This window comes from Sus scrofa, chromosome 1, assembly GCF_054392235.1.
Source record: "Sus scrofa isolate SSC_HxYL_T2T_F1_AM1 chromosome 1, Sscrofa_HxYL_maternal_Yorkshire_Landrace_v2.0, whole genome shotgun sequence".
NCBI classification, from domain to species: domain Eukaryota; kingdom Metazoa; phylum Chordata; class Mammalia; order Artiodactyla; family Suidae; genus Sus; species Sus scrofa.
In genome coordinates, this window is record NC_139383.1 from 138419386 (window position 1) to 138440753 (window position 21368).

General features: G+C 39.5%; 1 protein-coding gene across 8 annotated transcripts in view; it reads left to right on the forward strand.

Moving 5' to 3' along the window:
* Positions 1-20976, forward strand: part of TMEM87A (transmembrane protein 87A) — a 43717-nt gene extending 22741 nt beyond the window's left edge. For 4 of the 8 annotated variants that reach the window (XM_084974216.1, XM_084974221.1, XM_001929220.6 and 1 more), the window contains exons 10-20: positions 304-403; positions 3329-3422; positions 4890-4958; positions 7039-7147; positions 8291-8349; positions 9087-9190; positions 16913-16986; positions 17866-17927; positions 18585-18640; positions 19427-19457; positions 19716-20976. In XM_084974216.1, the coding sequence (XP_084830342.1) occupies positions 304-403; positions 3329-3422; positions 4890-4958; positions 7039-7147; positions 8291-8349; positions 9087-9190; positions 16913-16986; positions 17866-17927; positions 18585-18640; positions 19427-19457; positions 19716-19757 (800 nt within the window). In that variant the 3' untranslated portion in view covers positions 19758-20976. Of the gene's footprint in view, positions 1-303; positions 404-3328; positions 3423-4198; positions 4271-4889; positions 4959-7038; positions 7148-8290; positions 8350-9086; positions 10522-15430; positions 16987-17865; positions 17928-18584; positions 18641-19426; positions 19458-19715 lie in introns of all 8 variants that reach the window. The other 4 variants (XR_014814268.1, XR_014814272.1, XM_005659710.4 and 1 more) reach the window with 2 other exon arrangements.
* The last annotated feature ends 392 nt before the right edge of the window (positions 20977-21368 follow it).

Sequence of the window (21368 nt, forward strand, 5' to 3'; positions counted from 1 at the left end):
TTAAGTGAGAGGAATATTCCTTAGATGCTATAAAATTTTCAAGTTGGGTGAAGTGTTCTGCTAAAGTTTGAGTGAAGTAGTAAGCAGGTAAATTGAGCACACCTGGATTGCTCTCCACGTGAATAAAATCCTAAGTAATACCAGCTTGTGCTTGTAAACATTGCAGAAGAGGTATTGTTTTTAAGTAGGTCTATTATCAATGCTTATTCTGAAGAGTTTTTGGAATCTACATTCTGGTTCTAGAATTAGCCTTTTCCCAAACCTAGATTACATTCTGCACTCTTTCTCCCTTTCTTCTTAAAGTCCAAGGTGCCCTGATCCTTGCAGAGCTGCTTTCGGCTGTTAAACGCTCACTGGCTCGAACCTTGGTCATCATAGTCAGTCTGGGATATGGCATTGTCAAGTAAGTATTAACTTCCTATATAGAAGAGCAAATTAAAATGTTAATTTAATTGAAACAATGTTGCAGGTTCCCAGTGTAGTTCTGAAAGAGTTGATATAAGATGTAGTTCTAGGAGTTCCTGTCGTGGCTCAGTGGTTAACGAATCCGACTAAGAACCATGAGGTTTGTGGGTTCGATCTCTGGCCTTGCTCAGTGGGTTAAGGACCCGGCGTTGCCATGAGCTGTGGTGTAGGTTGCAGATGCGGCTTGGATCCCGAGTTGCAGTGGCCCTGGTGTAGGCTGGCAGCAGCAGCTCCAATTCGACCCCCAGCCTGGCAACCTCCATGTGCCGTGGGAGTGGCCCTAGAAAAGGCAAAAAGACAAAAAAAAAAAAAAAGAGGTAGTTCTAGTTGTTGTCTTGTGGCGCAGTGGGGTTAAGGATCCAGCATTGTCGCTGCTGTGGCTTGGGTTTGGTCCCTGGCCTGGGAACTTCCACATAGGGCATGGAACTTCCACATTGGGTGTGGCCCAAAAGAAAAAAGTAGTTCTGAAGTAAAAAAAGGTATCTGAAAGTTTGTAGATTTATAAAAGTTAGACAAATGTTAGTGTTTCATTTCACTGCTTAAAGTTCAAGCAGCATACGCATGAAAACATGCAGTGCAGCAAATGACAGTGAAACACTGAACTTTTAGAGTAAACTTACTATGACTTTACTCTTCCAAAATATTTTTGCAAATCAGATTTTTTTATGGAAAGAGCGTTCTTGAGTGCCTTCTGTAAGACATTATTTTAGGCCCAAAGGATATATATAGCAAGAGAACAAAAGACTTGGAGTTTATGTTTGTGGAGGGGTGATGCATGGACAAAAATACATGAGTAAAATATCTAATATGTCAGTGATAAGTACTGTGGAGCCGATAAAGCAGGGAAAGGGTATAAAGAGTTCTAGGCAGGAGTTAGAACTTGTAGTTCTAAATAATATTGGTCATGGAAGGCTTCACTTAGTGACATCTAAGCAAAGATCTCCAGTTGATGAAGGAACTGTATGTACACCCAGGGGATGAAATGCTAAGATGTGGTCAGATTCTTATATTTTGAAGGTAGAGCTGATACAATTTACTGGTAGATCAAATGTGTACTAAGAAAGAGAAAAGGAATCAAGGATGATGTCATCTTTCAGTCTAAGCAAGTGGAAGGATGGAATTGTTTACTGAGTCAGGAAGATCTTAGGTAGCATAATATGGGAGTGGAGACAAGATTAGGAGTTCAGTTAGATATCCATGTGGGGAAAGTAGGAGGGAGAGATTAAGGCAGAGGTATAAATTTGGGAGGCATCAGGATGTAGATGTTATTTAAAGCCATGAGACTGCATGTGATCATCAAGGAAGTGAATGTATACAGAGAGATGAAAGGACTGAGCTCTTGAACTATTAGTGAAGTCAGTGAGATGAAATAGAATTAAGGCAGAGGAAATTGAGAAGTGGCCAAGGATAATGGTTTTGGTAATGGAGTAGGACAAAAAGCTTGATTGGGGTGAGTTTAAGAAAGAATTGGAGTTAGTCACGTATAGAGTTATTTTTAAGTGGAATTTTAAGTGGAATTGAAGAATTGGGGGATTTAATATTTTTTAAATTTATTCATTCATGTAAAGGAGTTTTGGAGTTCCCTTGTGGCTCAGTGGTAACGAGCCTGACTAGTATCCATGAGGATGTAGGTTCGATTCCTAGCCCCACTCAGTGGGTCAAGGATCTGGCCTTGCTATGAGCTGTGGTGTAGGTCACAGATGCGGCTTGGATCTAGCATTGCTATAGCTGTGGTCTAGGCCTGCAGCTGCAGCTGCAATTCGACCCGTAGCCTGGGAACTTCCATATGCTGCAGGTTTGGCGCTAAAAAGCAAAATAAATCAGTGAATGAATGAATGAATAAGTGTTGCTTTAGGGTTAGGGGAAGGGGAGTTTTCCTCATTTAAAATTAATCATTTAACATATTTGATGGCCTCTTGTATGCAAGGACCAATTCTGGGTTTCTGAGTTACACCAGTAGGGAGATAAATTCCTGCCCATTTGCAGTTTTTCTAGTGTATAACAAAATAAAAGAACAGATATTGCAAAGGCTTAGGTAGATGTGATTTAAGGCCATGCATGTCTCTAACACACTAATGAATCACCTGGGGATCTTGTTAAAATGTAGATTCTGATTCAGTGGTATTTTGAATATCAGGGATCTGAGATTTTTCTACCTTGAAACAGAAGATACACTTTTCATATTTGTTGGTTTTTTAACTTGATAACATTCAGTTTATCTATTGAGTTTCAATATATTAAAGAATTGTTAAACTTTTTAGATTTGATGAGGATATTGTAGTTGTTTTTTTCAAAATCCGTACTTGTTTAAAAGCATACAGAAATACATATCAATCAAAAGTAAGATGTTGAGGATTTGCTTCAGGATAATATGGGAGGGTGGCAAGTGGAGGAAGTGTGCGTGGGGCAGAATTAGCTATTGGTTGATGACCATTGGGACTGGATGATGGGTTTATAGGGGTCCTTTATGCAGGTGAATGTTTCAAAATTGTCTATAATAAAAAGTTTTAGCAAAAAGTAGAGTTCTTTGGTGGCCTAGTGGTTAAGGATTTGGTGTTGTCACTGCTGTGGCTCACATTTGATCCCTGGCCTGGGAGCTTTGCATGCTGTGGGTGCTAGCAAAAAAAAAAAAAAAAAAAAAGAAATATAGCAAACAAGGACAAAGTCTAAAGTTCTGGTATTCACTGTCTTGATTTAAGACTATATGTTTGTTTGAGTTTTTCTTCCTTAGGTGAATCGAGTATGTCTGGCTTACCTCTGTTAAGTTTTTGGCCTATATTAGGCCAAAATAGAGTTTCTGTTACTTAGCCTGTCTCAGGCTAAGTTGCATTTGCACTCAATTATGTCTTTGCTTCCTCTTTAGGCCTCGCCTTGGTGTTACCCTCCACAAGGTTGTGGTAGCAGGAGCCCTTTATCTTTTGTTCTCCGGCATGGAAGGGGTCCTCAGAGTTACTGGGGTCAGTATTGCTTATCTGAGTTTTTGTAGTCATTTCAGATGTATTGTTTTTGTCTTGAGAAGGTGAATTGGAAATGTGGACTTCTTTATCATTCCTCTAAAGCACCTTTTGGCTCTGGTTTTCAAAATTGATCTCCATTTCATTTTTTTTCTTTTTAATCTATCAGAACTTTTAAATTTAATATGTGACAGGGAATGCTTTCCCACTTGTAGTACTCAGATTACTACTTATTTACTAGTTCCTCGGTGGGGAGCAGCGGTGGAGCAGTGGGCTCCCTTCTTGTGTAAGTGTCAAACATTGTAATCATGCACACAGTGGTTAATCGGATTTTTGTTTTAAAGTGACAGTGCTCTTTGCTTAACCAGCACTTAAATTTCAAAGGCTTTCTTAAAATGGCACATAATTCTTGAGAATTACATAATTATGCCTTTTGCCAGGAAAGGAAACCAAAGCACTGAGATGTAAGTGATGGAGAAATTTATATTAGAGCTGGATTAATGTGAAGAAGTGAACCCCCTTAGGTCATTCTATTTATTTTCCTATTTATTTAAAAATTACTCTCTGTAATAACTTGTTAGATTCAAGGTGGTAAATGCTATATACTTGACTTTTCTCTCAAACTGGGCTCAATAAATTTTGCAACAAATCATCCCTTAGGTGAAATACTTTATGGATACAGATTTGGTTTTCAAACCACACTGTTCTCTGTATGTAATTTCCTTAGACTTTTAGCAACTTTAATCCTCTGCCAATTTCATTTTCTTCTTCTGCTGTAGCATTTTTCTTATCCCTTGGCTTTGATAGTAAACCTGGCCCTCTCAGCAATTGATGCCTGTATTATTTTATGGATATCCTTTCAATAACGCCCTGGCGATTGGGTAATTAGGGTTGTTTAAATAGCATCTTAAATTTGTGAAAGCAGGCAGCACAGTTTGGGGGACAGATAAGGTATTTGCCTTACATCTTATTTTGAGGTGAGCTCTTTTTTGTAAAAATATATTGTAGTACAATATTAGAAATCAGTAATTCTTAGTATATTAATGATGAGGTGATTTTAATTATGCGGAGGGCCTTTTTAAACATAGAGCTAAAATCAAAATAATTAGAAATAGTAGGATGGGATGGGGAGCTTATAGCACCATGTCAGTTTTGGTGTGGTTGCTTCTTAATATGGACCTTAGCATGCTAGGAACTCTGGTGGTTGTCCCTTGTTAGTTAGCAGCATGTTTCATTGTATTGAGATCATAATCAACAATTTGTGTGAAATGTGTACAGCTGTATATTCTACATGATGGTTTGTCAGAAGAGAAGAATGACGAGGGCACCAAATGTTACTCTTTCTTGTTTTCTTTCAGTTCAAATGCAAAAGCACTCCAGATGATTAAAAATGCAGAATCATTTGCCGATTTCTTTTCTGTTCCTTTCTAGACATCTCTTTTTTCACCACCTCTTTTTCTTTGTCTGCAGGCCCAGACTGATCTTGCTTCCTTGGCCTTTATCCCCTTGGCTTTCCTAGACACTGCCCTGTGCTGGTGGATATCCTTCTCATTGGCTTGTTTGATGGCGGTCCGTTTTCTCCCTTTGGAGATGGGTTTTCATTGATCTTTCTGCCAAGGTTTTTTTTTTTTTTTTTTTTTTTTTTTAACCAGTTTTGTTGATTACCCTTTAGTCTGGATTAGGGTATTTTCAGTCTAACACCCTGGGGCCTCAGGTAAGCATTCCTTTGTTTATTTTTAATTGTTAAAATTGCATCAGAAATTGGTGATTGTGATCTGAGCACAGGATAAAAGCTCCTGGCTTTTCTTTTTTTCAATGAACATTTCACTTTACTTTGGACTTATTTGTGCACCCTACTTAGAATCACTGGCATGCTCTGCTCCTGCCATTTCTTTCACTTTTGGGGGATTATTAAATACTTTGAAAACTATGAAAAGATTTTGGTTCTTAAACTCTGTTTTGGGAACTACTTAAGTTTGTTTGATGCTCTTAAAATTCTGTGTAGGTTTTAGTAGATTTAAACCTTTACAGGGTAAATGTTTTGTATCCTTGTTCAAAACCTGACTTGAGATTGTCTGAAGGCTTCAACTCTTTGAAATAAATATTGATTCATTTACAGGCCAAGTCAACCAACATATAACAGATGAATTTCTATTTAAGTAGTTTTTTTCTCCCACTTCTTAAAATTAAATATTGTTTATTAGGGGCTTGGCCCATAGGAGTAAAGATTTGAGTTTTTGGATTTTTATTTTTTGGGATTTTCTTTTTTAATATGTTTTGATATGGGGGTATTTGATGCACCCCACTTTGAATCACTGGCTGCTCTGCTCCTGCCCTGCTCCTGTGCAATATTATTGTCTCGATAGACTTGTGATGATTGTAAAAGCTGAATGTAAACACAACTACAATTCTGTGAATTTGAGTAGGTTGTCATATATCAAAATCTTTGAAATTGAAGTCTTGGTTCAAATGGCCAAGCTGTTCTAGATCACTTATTTTTCAGATGTGTTTTGTGACCCTCTATAAATTGGGAGGAGTGGAGAGAGGGAGGTGGGACTGGACCCCTAAGTAAGATAAACCAATGATTAGGTAGCAGCTCAGTCTCTGTCAAAGCATGGACCAAGTTCCAAGTCACTCATTTTCGTGTTTGCTCATTCTGGAAGTTGGACATGAGAGTAGATATCCTCTTTGGTAGTCATCAGTTCCCTTCTTGTCTTCTGTGGCAGCTTCTACTTGGGAATAATGTTCTGAAAATGGAGTCGTTGCTTTTAGAGCCTAACTGCCTAGAATCATCAGTGAATTCTAATTGTACTGTCCTTTTATAATTCAGCATTGATTAGGCAACTGATGGCCGTTTTATTCATATGGCACAAGTAGTTTGAATGTAGAACTCTGGAAGGTTGTAGGCATGAGTGTATTTATGACCTGAGCCTCAGTTAGCTGGGACTGTGAGAACAGAGCTGCTTACCTTAAAGGAAGAGGGAAGGTAATGCTAAGTCATATTCCCTTGCCTCTTATTCATTTTCATTTCATTTTCTTCTATTTGTCTGTCTTTATTTCATTTTTGTTTTTTAGAAAAATGCTTCTTTATTTCTCTATTTAACATTTTCCTCTTTTCTTTTTTCTTATTTTCTTTCTTTTTTTGTCTTTTTAGGGCTGCATCCGAGGCATATGGAGTTTCCCAGGCTAGGGGTCGAATCGGAACTGCAGCTGCCGGCTTATACCACAGCCACAGCAACTGGGGATCTGAGCCGAGTCTGCAGCCTACACCACAGCTCATGGCAACGCTGGATCCTTAACCCACTGAGCGAGGCCAAGGATCGAATCTGTGTCCTCATGGATACTAGTCAGATTCCTTTCTGCTGAGCAGCCACGACGGGACTCCCTTATTTTTTTTCTGTTCTCATGTTATCCTGGTTCTGTCATCTTCAGTATCTCATTGAAAATGCAGACTTTCTTATTAACCTTGGGGAGTTTGTGAGATTGAGAATAAGAGAGCTGTAAGGCCTATGGGATCCATAGCTCTGTCATTATGACCCCAGATCCTCCTAGTAACGTGAGGGTTAATTTACTAGCTTTTGTTTTTTCCTGACTGTTGATTTCCTTGACCTTCAAACACATATTTATTAGTCTGACTCAAACAATGAAGCTATTAAAACTTCGGAGGAACATTGTAAAACTCTCTTTATACCGACATTTCACCAACACGCTTATCTTGGCGGTGGCAGGTAAGCTGGGGACTTTCTTCCTCATATTTAAATGTGATCCATGTAGAACAGAGATTTTTAATCTAAGAGGTCATGGGTGGGTTCTCTAAAATTACGTAGAAAAGATTTGTGGATTTCACTTAGGGAAGGGATCTTTAACTTTTGTCATTCTCCAAAGGCATTTGTGGTTCAGAAAAGATTGAGAACCACTTATTTTAAGTATATTAACTGAAAATTAATTGCGTATAATTTCAGCTCTTAGTATATTGCTATCCTGTCTCCATTCTTTTTCTTGAGGCAAGTTAGCTTGAGTGCCATATACCATTTGGATTCCTTTTAGAAGACTTTAATACTTGCTTATTTGGTTTTATTAAATAGCTATAGAATTTTAGGTCAGATTACATTCCCATTATATTTCTTTATTTCTCTGTGTGTGCTTTTTAGGCCCGCACCTGTGGCATATGGAAGTTCCTACAGCTGCCAGCCTACAGCACAGCTACAGCAACGAGGGATCTGAGCTTCATCTGCAGTATACACCAGAGCTCACCGCAATGCTGGATCCCCAACTTAGTGAGCGAGGCCAGGGGTCAAACCTGCATCCTCATGGATAGTACTCAGATTCATTTCCTCTGAGTGACAACGGGAACTCCACCATTATATTCCTTTTACGTATGTCACTAAGCATGCGTAAAATATAGGCATTAGGTAGAACATAGCCAGAGTAGGCTTATTTCCGGCCTTTTGGCCCTTGTACCAGGAATAGTGAGGTCTAGCCTGTGATTAGAACCAACAAATTGTGTTTGTCTTATAGTCATTTTATCAACCTTTTTTTCCATCTGACCAGCTAAAGAAAAATTAGCATTACTGTGCTAAGGATAAAGGAAGGGAAAAAGTCTGTTATTGATAATGCTGGGAAAAGTCTTATTTCCAGTATCTTCTTTTCCAATTCTCAGGGTTACTGAAGTAATCAGATAGTAAACAAAACTATTATTTAAGTACAGTAGTTAAGTAAATCTGTATTGAATAAATATGTTAAAAACCAGAAAAGTGAATGTGATGTTTGGGGGTTAGGGATGTGTGTGATTCCACTTAACCAGAATTGGAGAATGTAATTGGGGATGTAAAGCAACATTTACGCTGATCTGGTTTTTTAATTCCTCTTAGCATCTATCGTGTTTATCATCTGGACCACCATGAAGTTCAGGATAGTGACTTGTCAGTCGGTGAGTTACAAACACATGGATTTATGAAGAGTATACAGTTTGTTATACACAATGATGATGATGATGATGATAGTAAGGTTTGCACCTTATAAAAAATTAGATTTGAGGATTAGAATGCATCTCTTCTGAGTATTCTGCATTACTGTGGTGCTTGGTATGGTAGGTTTGTTGTGTTTTGTTTGGGGGAGAGAGGGTCTAACTATACTAGTAGCTCGAGAGAATTTTATAAGTGATAACCATGGTCTGTCATAACCCAGTCTTGCCTTAACTAAAAATTCTCAATCAAGAGTCCTAAACATTAAGTATGTGTGAATAATGCCAGTCTGAGTAAAAGCCATGTCCTTAAGATCTGAGCACAAAGACTGTGGCCATTAGCACTTCTTTGGAGGCATCTTAGGCTCTATTTTGGTAAAACTAAATAAATGAAAATTACAAAAAATAACCTGATGTTACTTTCTCTTGCCAAGTTATAAAAACCCTTCCCTAAAGGTTTTCAGAGCTCTAATGAAGCATTGACAAGTGCTCTACTCAGTACCTTTTCTTTCACAGTAGTGAACAGTACAAGGAAAGAAATTAGGTTCATTTACTTTCTATCCCAAGCACTTGGCACAGTGCTTATTAGCACATAGCAAGCCCTTAGTAAATATAAATTGAATGACTAAATAGTTTTCGTTCTATTTCAGAGGCTTTAAGGGGTAAGATAATGCATAAAAGTATTTTTTTCCCCCTTTTGGTAGGATTGGCGGGAGCTGTGGGTAGACGATGCCATCTGGCGGTTGCTATTCTCTATGATCCTCTTTGTCATCATGGTTCTGTGGCGACCATCTGCAAACAACCAGAGGTTTTTGATACTTTTTATTCATGTTGTTAACCATTGAATAGCCATGTCATCAATTTAGTGTTGTGACAGTGTCAGGGGTATGTCATACAATGGAAATAATACTCATTGGGCCTGAAATCAGGAGAGTTGGGTTCATGTCTCAGCTCTCCTATTAAATTGATTTTTGGCATGCTGCCTGTTTTCACCTCTCTGGGCCTTTCTTTCATCTTCATATATGGGGGAATTGATACCTATTGATGTGAGGTCCCTTTCAGTTCTGACATCTTCTGTTAATGTAAGTATTTTTATGGGTAAATAAGGGAGGTGGATAGTTATGTGACAGTTGTAATGAAAGTCTCACCTAACTAGCATCCAAAAGGAAAGAACAATTTCTGTAGTTAGAAGCTCAGCTTACTTTGTTACAATAGAGAGGGTAAAATGAAAACTTAAGTGACTGACTGTGAATTTGCTTTGTTTGCTTTGTTCCTATAGGAAAATCTCAGTTATTTAGGAATTGGCTGTGTTTATTTTGTGACTAGCCATGCCTTTGTTTCCCTTTTTTTCCCCTCTCTTCTTGTGCATTTAGACAGTTAAGGGCTTATATTATGCAACTACACCAAGAAAGGAAAGGATGAGATGCTATAACTAAGGGTTTGGTGACCCTTCTTTACATTGATCAATATATTTATTTTTTGTAGATAGACTTCTCATAGATTTATTCCAGTGTCATATTATAGGCACACACATATATATATATCTCCTCTTTCTATATAATCTATATCCTCTTTCCTTCCCCACAAAACTCACAAAAGGAAGCCTTCCAACATTGCCATTAGGCTTTCCTGGAGCCATCTCACAACAGCTCAAGGAAAATAGCTGCCCTTAGACTCTGGGGTCTTTGAAGTTGAGGCATTCCTAAGACCCAAGTGGAGGAAAGAAGAAAGGAAACAACTGCAGTGTGACAGGATTCTAGGATGAAAGTGCACAGTGACTCCTTGAAGGGCAGGCTGGCTCCTAGAACTCTTAGGGTGGGAATAAAAGTGGGAGCCCTATGGCTCTTCAGATGCTGCCCAAAGCCTGTGGCTCTACCCCCTCCTTTAATGAGGCAGCACAGGGACCATGGGCTCAGCCAACTGCCCCATTGGTGGTAATCTGGGTCAGACTGAAATCTGCTACCTTCGTCTTCCCACGCACCAGGCGGGGCCCACTGCTCCGTCACCTCTGGCAGCTGTTTCCCAGCCTTTTCTGCCCCCTCCCTCTACATCAAGCTGTTCATCTTCTGCTTACTTGCTAGTATATCTGTACATAAAATTTTTTCCTTTCTTCAATCTTTTTTTTTTTTTTTTTTAATGGCTGCACCCACAGCATATGGGAAGTTCCCAGGCCAGGGATTGAACCCATGCCTCCAAAGTGACCTGAGTTGCTTCATATGGATCCTTAACCCACTATGCCATGATGGGAACTCACCTTTCTTCAGTCTTTTAAAAATTGTTTTGCTTTACCTCCCCTTTTCCTTTCTCCTTTTCTTCTAAAACATTGTGCTCACTGCCTGTAATTCCCATGTCAATAGCCTAATCTGATTAGGCTGTTCCACATTTTATTCCTTGTTCAAATATGGAATCTTCTTTTACTCACTCAACAGTGCATTGTGGAAATACTTTCCAAGACAACTGGCTTAAATTAAACTCATCTATTTTCATGGATGACAGTATATTACATGGCACAGCTGTAATAAAGTTAATTAACTTGCTTCCCTATTTATGGGTATTTGGACTATTTCCAGCTCAAGTGTTTCAGAGTCCCCAAGACCACCAATATGTTTAAAAGGATTCGTGGGAGTTCTCATTGTGGCTCAGCAGAAACGAACCTGACTAGTATCCATGAGGATGTGGGTTCAATCCCTAGCTCTGCTCAGTAGGTTGAGGATCTGGCATTGCCATGAACTGTGGTGCAGGCTGGCAGCTACAGCTCTGATTTGACCCCTAGCCTGGGAACTTCCATATGCTGCACCTGTGGCCCTAAAAAAAAAAAGACTCATGGGACTCAGCATATAGTTGTGAGTAAGTACTTAGATCCAAGGTTTATTACAGTAAAATGGTGAGATTAGCAAGGAGAAAGGACACAGGTAGAGTATGGAAAAATCTGTGTTTTCTTTTTGTCTTTTGTTTTTCTAGGGCCATACCCATGGCATATGAAGGTTCCCTGGCTAGGGGTAGAATTGGAGCTGCAGCTGCTGGCCTATGCCACAGACACAGCAATATGGGATCCGAGCCATATCTGCGACCTACACCAAAGCTATGGCAACGCTGGATCCTTAACTCACTGATCAAGGCCAAGGATCGAACCTGCAACCTCATGGTTACTAGTCAGGTTCATTAACCATTGAGCCATGACAGGAACTTCCTTGTTTTCTGAATGTTCTTTTCCTCCTCTAAGGAAGTACATCAAGTATGCTTCTTTTCCCAGCAGCAAAAAATACTCAGGGAAGCCAGAGACTTAGCACTCAGGTTATTATGGGGGGGCTGGTCGCATAAACACACTCTACCTAATATACGGTAAAATTCCAGATCCCCAGAAGCAAAGCAAATTTTATTATAAATTGCATATTCAGTCTAGGCACAGTGATATACCCTTAATCATTTAGGGACCAGATCAAGTGCCAAGTTCCTGGACATCAGCCATGGGGCATCCTTTTATGTAGGCCCTTCTTAAGGCCTACTCTGTTAACTCTTATACTTAGGGGTATTAAAAATAGGAATAAGTGGAGATCCGTAATGATCTAGTGGTTAAGGATTCAGCATTGTCATTGCTGTGGCTCAGGTTCTGTCCCTGGCCTGGAAACTTCTGCATGCTGTGGGTGGGCCAAAAAAATAGGAATAAGCTACAAGAATATATTAAATATCCTTGCACATGTTACTGAACCAAACTTGGGTCCATTTGCCCATGTACAATAAGGCCAGTCTACTGGCACTGGATTGTGGTGAAGTGCCAGAGTCCCGCTCCAGCGGGTCCAGGGCCTCCTGAAGGAGGGGCAGCGTCGGCGAAGGAATGGACACAGACCCAGCGTTTGTGTGGGGCTGCTCGTTTATTGATTGAATCGACCAAGCTTATATACAATTTTTATTTCTTCTTAGCATGCGTCATACATCTGGTGATATTTTTTAACTTTCCAATCCACCAACTATATCCTCATGATTTGCATATCAAGGGGATATTCACAATGGTTTTTTTTCTTGTTCTTTCCACTTGACTTCTCAGTATTTAATATACTTATAACTATGACCTAATTCTTATGGAACAGAAAGAGAAGGCTTGTTAACTATAGAAATCTCTTTGTTTAGCTCTATTTTTCATTAGCAAAGTTATATAGTATCAAAGGTTTCTAAAGAAGATCTTTTTAGTCTTTGTGGTTAGATCAAAAGGGCAGATCACAATAGAAATAGAGGCCGTGACATCTCCACTCTTTGGGGTAGAGCTAATAGACCTGACATATCAGTTCACAATTGGCTGGCCTTTTGCAGCAGCCCCATATTTTCCTAACTTGTTTTTAGTTGCTAGGTATAAACTGTACCAGCTTTCCTCGTGTCAATGCCCAGTGCCTACTGTATTTATCAACTATTCCCTGGTAGGGAAAACAACTTCACACATAGGGGTTAAATGGCCCATGTCTTGGCCTATTGTCAAACCTAAACATATTGTTCTCACAGTAGCACTGGTAATCAGAAAGCATTCTATTGGGGACTTTCTTAGAAAGGGGCAGTCCCCAAAGTGGAAAGGGGGATAGAGAAAGGGGGAATTGTAGGGACTTTAGGGATTTCTTGCAGCTTCTGAGAAAGCACTAATCCCTGACGTTTACCCTCTCCTGGGTCTTTTTCTTGGAATCTTTTATTAAGCTGTAATTCCCCAGCTCCCAAAGTTTGCATTGGCAGTATGACTGAACAGAGAAGAAGCAGCAGGACTGTCGCTTTCCCAGACTTGCCATGCAGTCTGGGGTCATCAGTCTCCTTGACCATATCAGAAGGCAGACTTTCATGAACGGCTCCCAGCAGTGAAGGAAAGCATAGTGGTTATTGCAGGGCTCCAAGCAAGGAGTCCAGGCTTGCTTAAAAAAACCTGAACTTGGAGTTCCTTAAGTGGTGTAGTGCCATCTGTGGTGTCTCTGCAGTGCCAGGGTGCAGGTTCGATCCCCACCTAGCACAGTGGATTAGAGCATCTGGCATTAATGCAGCTGTGGTGTAGGTTGCAGCTGTAGCTTGGATCTGATCCCTGGCCCAGAAACTCCATATACAGTGGGGCACCCAAGAAAGAAAGAAAGGAAAAAAGCAAACTGAAAACAAAAACTTCTTAATTACTCTTGGTTTTCAGAAAGATTTTAAAAGACAGAGTCACATGGGGTGGTCTAGGGTTCATGATCAGCTCCTGGACATTCTTCTGATTGGTTGGTGGTGAGGTAATCTGGAGTCAACACTGTTAGCCCTCTGATTCCAAACCATTTGGGGTCTATGTTTGTGGCAGCATACAGTTAACTTCTATCTGCTGGGGATTTCAGGCTCTGCAAAACAGCTCAAAGGACATGGCTCAGAATATTATCTATAGCTCTTGAAGGGGAACTAAAGGTCCTTGACTTTGTTTAATTGCTGAACATATTTTGTCTTGCTTGACTATTCTCTCTCTCTCTTTTTAAGGGCTGTACCTGGCAGCATATGGAAGTTCCCAGACTAGGGATGGAATTAGAGCTACTGCTGCCAGTCTACACCATAGCCACAGCAATGCCAGATCGGAGCCGAGTCTGCAGCCTACACCACAGCTCACAGCAATGGCAGTTCCTTAACCTACTGAGCGAGGCCAGGGATTGCACCCTGCATCCTTATGGATTCTAGTTGGGTTCGTTACCACTGAGCCACAGCAGGAACTCCCTTGACTACTCTCATTTTTCTGGTTAAATTTATTCTTTGGAATTCTGGGAAGGTCTTGGAGGCTAAAGTTTTTCTTTGTAGGAAAGACAGGCAGAGGACCTGGAGGATCTGTTTTGGGAAGGCCCCATGGAGTCCTGGCTAAGCTACATGCATTTATTCTTACACACTCCAATACTTCCATGCCCCATTTTTTTCTCATTGTGCTTATTATCATCTAAAATCTATATATTTAATATTTACTATCTCCCTTCTCTCCCCAGCCCCCACCCCCCAAACCAGATGTAAGTTCCATGGGGGCAAAGAACTATTCCTGGCTACATGGAGTTAGCCACCCTGCAAAATCTGAGGGAATGGTCCCCATAAGACTGTTCTTACCTCTGACCCCCAGTTGCAAGTCTAGCTGAGATTTGATAATTCACCAGAAGAACTCATAGAACCCACTGATCACGGTTATGTTCATATCTAGGGCTTATTACAGAAAAAGGTTAAAAATTAAAGTCAGCCAAGAGGAGGAGTTCCTGTCATGGCTCAGTGGAAACAAATCTGACTAGCATCCATGAGGACACAGGTTCGATCCCTGGCCTCACTCAGCAGGTTAAGGATATGGAGTTGCCATGAGCTGTGGTGCAGGTTGCAGACACGGCTGGAAGCTGGCGTTGCTGTGGCAGCTCCAATTCGACCCCTAGCCTGGGAACCTCCATGTGCTGCAGATGCAGTCCTACAGGGGGGAAAAAAAAACCAAGGAAAGAGACTTACAGTGCAGAGCTCAGCAGAGGTCCAAATGCAGCATGTCAAGTTGTCTGCTCCCTGTGGAGTTACAGTGTTTCATCTTCCAGGTTGCAGTGTACCAGGGAAACTCACCCGAGCCTTTGGTGTCCAGAGATTTTTATTGGGGCTGGATCACCTACTGCCTGTGTGGCTGACCTTCAGTCTCCAGTTGCTTCAGTTGCTAATTCCTCTGGAGATCGGAAGTGATGCCATAGAGACCTCATCACAAGTCATGCTCTTAGACTGTCTTGTGGCCAAAGCCCAAGTGGGTGACCAAAGATACTCCCCATCAGACAGGACATGCCAGGGGCAGAGATTACCTCCCAGTATTTGAGAACAAAGGCCAGACCTCTCCTTGGGTATATAAGGTTAAATTTTCAGTACACAGTGGCACAATACCAGATGCTCAGTACATATTAGCCAGTGGACTTGGGATTGCTGGGTTAAAAGATATATGTATTTGCAAATTTTGTTTTTATGTATTTATTTCTTGCTTTTTAGGGCCGCACATGCTGGCTGCATGCACTATATATGGAGGTTCCCAGGCTAGGGTTCAAATAAGAGCTATAGCTGCCAGCCTGCACCACAGCCACAGCAACATCAGATGCAAGCTGTGTCTGTGACGTATACCACAGCTCATGGCAACGCTGGATCCTTAACCCACTGAGCAAGGCCAGGGATCGAACTCGCAACCTCATGGTTCCTGGTTGGATTCATTTCTGCTGTGCCATGACGGGAACTCTGAGTCTTTGCTCTTTAAAAAAAAAAAAAAAATTGGCTTGTTTAATTTTAGGAAACCCTTATCAGATTTTGATTGGATTTTAATTGAGTTTAATGGATTAATGAGGGAAATTATATATCTTTTTGATAACCTTATCTTTGAGTGTGATATCTCTCCATTTTTCAGTCCTTTCAGTGCTTCAGTTCTGTAACTTTAAGTGTGTTTTGAAAATTTTGTGGCTCTTATGGATGCAACCTCTTTTAAAAAAATAGTTAAGGCTTTTCCACTTAAGGTAGGAATACTTTTGTTTTTGTTTATCATATCCATCAGCCCTCCTAAGTTATCTTGTTCTAATAATTTCTAGATTTTCTCATTAGATTGGTTATTATCTCCAATTAGTAATCTTCTTGTCTCTTTCTGACTCTTGTGTTTGCTAGGCCTTCCTGTATAATATTGAATAGAGGAAATGAGAGTGGGCCTCTTTATCTTATTCTGACTTTAAAATAAGTGCATCTCAAGCATCACATTGACTTTTATATTTACTGTAATTTTTGTTAATTACCTTTTAAAAGGTTTTAGGTATTCCCTATTAAGAGTTTTTCTTATCAGGTAAGGGAGATTTTAAAACAAGGTAGAATGAAAATAATAGGCAGCAGTAAAATGGAAAAAAATAGGCAGCAGTATGAGTTCAAAGCCAAAGCATTCTGAGAATTACCTCTCCTCCAGCTGTTTTGCTGAATCTCTTGCAAATTGTGAAGGAAAGAAAACTGAAATATACCAGATTGGGCCCTCCCTCATCTTCTCAGCTCCCCACTTGGAAATGGCGATCTTCAATTACTTCGGGCACACAAGACCAAGCTCTCCATCTTATAACTACCAATTTGAAGGCTGAAATTTTGAATTACATGAGAATTTGCTTACCCCTGTGTGATACATATGCTTATAAACGAACATTTATTGAATGATTATTGTCATTCTGAGCACTCTACTTGAATTAACGTACCTGCTTTTTACACAACACCTTTATGAGTAATGTTCTATTATTATCCCCATCTACAGATGAGGAACCTGGGGCACAGAGGAAATAAGCAACTTGTCTAAAATCACAAGTAGTCTGTGGCTGAGCCTGCACTCGTAAATATCATACTGTCTTGCTTCTCTTGCCAGTGTAGGCAATCAAGAGCTTTATGATGGGGAAGAATTATGTTATTATTCATTGAACTGATTTTTGAATGGCTATAGTTGAGGTTTCATAATTTGTCCTGTTAAATCCAGATAGTGGAGTAGTTTTTTTAGTTTTCTGATTTTTTTCTTTCTGTTTTACCTTTGTTCTGTTAGGTTTGCCTTTTCACCATTGTCTGAGGAAGAGGAGGAGGATGAACAAAAAGAACCAATGCTGAAAGAAAGCTTTGGTAATGATAAAATTCAGCTTTTATTTGTGCTCTGTTCTTTTCTGGTTTTTAGAAATGAAGTATAACATTTAGATTATCAAAATCAAGAGACTTTTTTTTTTTTTTTTTGCCTTTTAGGGCTGCACCTGCGGCATATGGAGGTTCCCAGGCTAGGGGTCGAATCGGAGCTGTAGCCGCCGGCCCATGCCAGAGCCATAGCAACAACAGATCCGAGCCATATCTTCGATCTACACCACAGCTCACGGCAATGCCGGATCCTTAACCCACTGAGCAAGGCCAGGGATTGAACCCGCAACCTCATCGTTCCTAGTCGGATTCGTTTCCCCTGTGCCACGACAGGAGCTCCAAGAGACTTTGATATAAAGTACATTGTTTATCGTTTTATAACATGTTGTTCTTCAGTTTGGTATGTGGTTAAATTAGTGGGAAGTGAAAGTAAGGGTATGGATCTTTAGTTGAAACCATGGTAAGTTCGATAAATAATGGTACATTATATATCTAGCTTAGGAGTTCCCACTGTAGTACAGTGGGTTAAAAATCTGGCGTCATTCTGGTGACACTGGTTCAGTTCCTGGCCCAGCATGGTGGGTTAAGGATCTGATATTGCAGCAGCTGTGGTGTAGATCAGAGCTGAGGCAAGGATTCCGTCCCTGGCCCAGGAACCTCCATATGCCAAGGGTGCAGCTAAATAAGTAAATAAATAAATATCCAGTTTACTTGCTGGAGATGAGCTGAAAACCTAACTTTGAACTTCTCAGCACAGATATAAAGATGGAGAAAGCTATCTTTAGTATAAATTTAGTGTCAATAAATCTTTGAATACATTTTTGCTGGTCTCCTGATGGAGTTAACCAATCTATTTTTTTTTGTCTTCTGTAGAAGGAATGAAAATGAGAAGTACCAAACAAGAACCAAATGGAAATAGTAAAGTAAACAAAGCAGTAAGTGTGACTTTTCTTTTTCCTCTGTCCTCTAGCCCTTGGTGGAGCTCAGCAGTTATGTACAGGCCTTCATGATTTTTTTCACCTATGCTGAATTAGGCTTACTTTATAAAACTCTTAATGTATTTACATAACAGTTTAAAAAATAAGACACAGCAAGAGATTCTGTCTAGGACCTAGTATCTTTAACTAGATGGTTTACTATTATGTCCTGAAAAGGTTCTAGACCAGTCTCATGATTCTTTTTAATGGTTTTCATCAATGAAATCATAGCCCCATTAATAACCTAACGTGATCTTCTTTGTAGTAAAGATCAAGATTTTTTTCAGTCAGCCTTTTTTTTCTCTTAAGAACTATGCATTCACTATGCCTTTAAAAGGGTTTTATAATTTATCTCAGTTTTAAGGAGCAGAGCTTACATGAAGCAGAACTCTAGGTAATAGACTCTTGAGAAGAAAGCCTTTAAGGATGTGAGATATTTTATATTTTGGTTATATGGTTTTTTAATTACATTATTTGACTTCTCTGTTAGCAGTCCCGTTTCATGATTATACTCCTTCAGAATGACAAAAGATTAAATTGTGACCTCTTTAAATCCTTACTTGAGATGTATTTTTTGGTGCATTTTAGTAACTTCTGGCATTAATATATTCTCAGCAGGAAGATGATTTAAAGTGGGTAGAAGAGAATGTTCCTTCATCTGTGACAGATGTGTAAGTATTTGAATCATTACCTTAATGACCATAGCCTTTTTCAAAGTCAGTGTTACTCTTATTATTTTAAATGAATGAACGGAAGAACATACTAATAGGAATGCTTGTAGTTAACTCTAGAAGTCAAAGATTAAATTCCTTGAAATAATTTTAAAAATATTAAAAAGACATTAAAAAATAATTAAAGACTAGGACTGATATACAAGTAAAAGTAATATATCTTATTCATTTAGATGACATTTCTGCTCTGAAAAATTTAGCTATAGATCTTCCTAAAATCAGATAATCCTTTTGAAATTTCCAAGTTCCTTCCCACTCCTGTAGGGTTTTTTTTTTTTTTTTGTATCTTTAGGACTGCTCCCATGGCATATGGAGGTCCAGGCTAGGGGTCGAATCAGAGCTATAGCCGCTGGCTTACACCAGAGGCACTGCAATGCTGAATCCAAGCCGCCTCTGACCTACACCACAGCTCATGGCAATGCCGAATCCTTAACCCACTGAGCAAGGCCAGGGATCGAACCAGCAACCTCAACGGATTTGTTTCTGCTGAGCCACAACGGAAACTCCTCCATGCCTTTAATTTTAATTAAACATTGGTCCTATTAAAGTCCATATAGTTCTAGTAAGTATGAGTCTTATTTTTTTGTATTTGCTTTTTCTTTTTCTGAAATGGAATGCAAATCTTAGATAATTATAAAAACTTTAAATGCACTCATTATTTTCTTGTCCTTTATGAACCATTTATGGCTATATTTTACATCATTCAGTTTGTTTTTGTCTCTGCAGAGCACTTCCAGCCCTTCTGGATTCAGATGAGGTTAGTAATCAAACTATTTGCAGTTTGATATCCAGTAGCCTAGAAATTTCCATTCATTTAAATCTTGCGTAGGGCCTGGACATCTTTGTGTTTCAGAATCTTCATAGATGGTTAAGAACCATTGCTGTAAATATTTAATGAACTTAAGTACTTACAGAAAATGTGTGAGATCATCTTTGTAAAAGATATTTGGAATGTAGACCATTTGAATTAATACACATAGAATAAACCTTCTTCCCCCGACCCCTGCCCCCCCAGGAACGAATGATCACGCACTTCGAAAGGTCCAAAATGGAGTAGGAATGGGAAGATTCGCAGTTGAAGATGGCTAGTGACTGGGAAGAGATCAGCTTCTGTGTCAGTCTCTGCACTGCTCCGTGGGATTAAAGGAGGCAATGACATCCTGATCTGTTCCTTGATCTTTGTGCATTGGAGCTGGCGAAAGGTCTTGCAACAAGGAGAGCATTCTATTGAAAACAAGTTCATAGGATGAGAAAAACTTACAAGTTTTTTATTTGCAGCATTGATGCCCCTTTCTCTTCCTTACCCTGACGTGGATGTTTATGCAACTTTTATATATGTTGTTCCTGAACCTCCTATAATGTTTAAATTGTTTAATCTGTCACACTAAAAAGTTTAACATCTCCTAAAGAACTACGACATCAATGCCATAATATGTAATATCCAGGAGCAACTGCCTGTAATTTTTATTTATTTAGGGAGTTAAATAGGTGATGGGGAAAATTGTTAATTATTTTTGCATTTCCTGGGAAGCCAAGGTTAAATCTTGCAGGCGTAGTTTTGAGAAAAAAAAAGAATCCTTTTGTGTTAAGGAGCCACGGTTCTATCAATGATTAAAAGAACAAAAAAAAAAAAAAAAAAGAGAGAGACTGTTACAGTATAATTAAGATCATTTGAAAAGCGAAATCAAGTGCAATTTTGTTTACAAATGGTGTATATTGAAGATTTTTCTATTTCAGATGTACTTTAGAGAGAAATATTAGCTTAACTCTTTTGACATCTGCTATTGTGACACATCCCATTGCTGGCAATGTGGTGCACACTCCAGAACTTTTAACTACTGTTTTGTAAGCCTCCAAGGACGGCATTGCGGGAGTTCTAGGCAGTGCTTTGTTTGCTTTCATGCCTTTCACTGGGTGTTGCACTAGATGCAGAGAGGCAGTCCATCTTAAGTGCATGTGAGTGAGCACCCTGCTAAAGGGATTACAGTGCTTCAGAAGCGGGAGCTAATATAAAAGAAACAGGTCCTTCTGGCTTAAACAATTTTTTCTGCATGAAATAGTGTGGAGGCCCTGGACTGCTGCTCATTGTTTAGGATCAACTGTTCTTGTATTGGTGTTGGTTCAGCGGTTGTTTATAAGAAACATCACAAGGTGATGGGATTCATTTGAAGCACTATATTTGTTTGAATGGTTTTGTCCAGTTTTGCCTTCCCAAGATTTTTGTTCTGCATAGAAAGTTCATACCACTTTTTAATATTAAAAAAATTTTAACAAAATTGATAGATTTTCTCACTTTTTTTCCTAAAGACCCTTCTTTCTCCCAAACTCTCTTGTAGAATTTCCCTTCCATGGTTTTTATTTTATTCATTTATTTATTTATTTGCTTTTTGGGGCCAAACCCATGGCATATGGAAGTTCCCAGGCTAGGGATCCAATTGCGGCTCTAGCCACTGGCCTACACCACAGCCACAGCAACACAAGATCCGAGCTGCGTCTGCAACCTATACCATAGCTCACAGCAATGCTGGATCCTTGACCCACTGAGTGAAGCCAGGGATTGAACCTGCTAGTCAGATTTGTTAACTCCTGAGTCACGATGGGAACTCCCCTTCCATGGTTTTCATAGTTGTCTTATTTTCTGTTCAAACCGGTGACCACACAACCACAA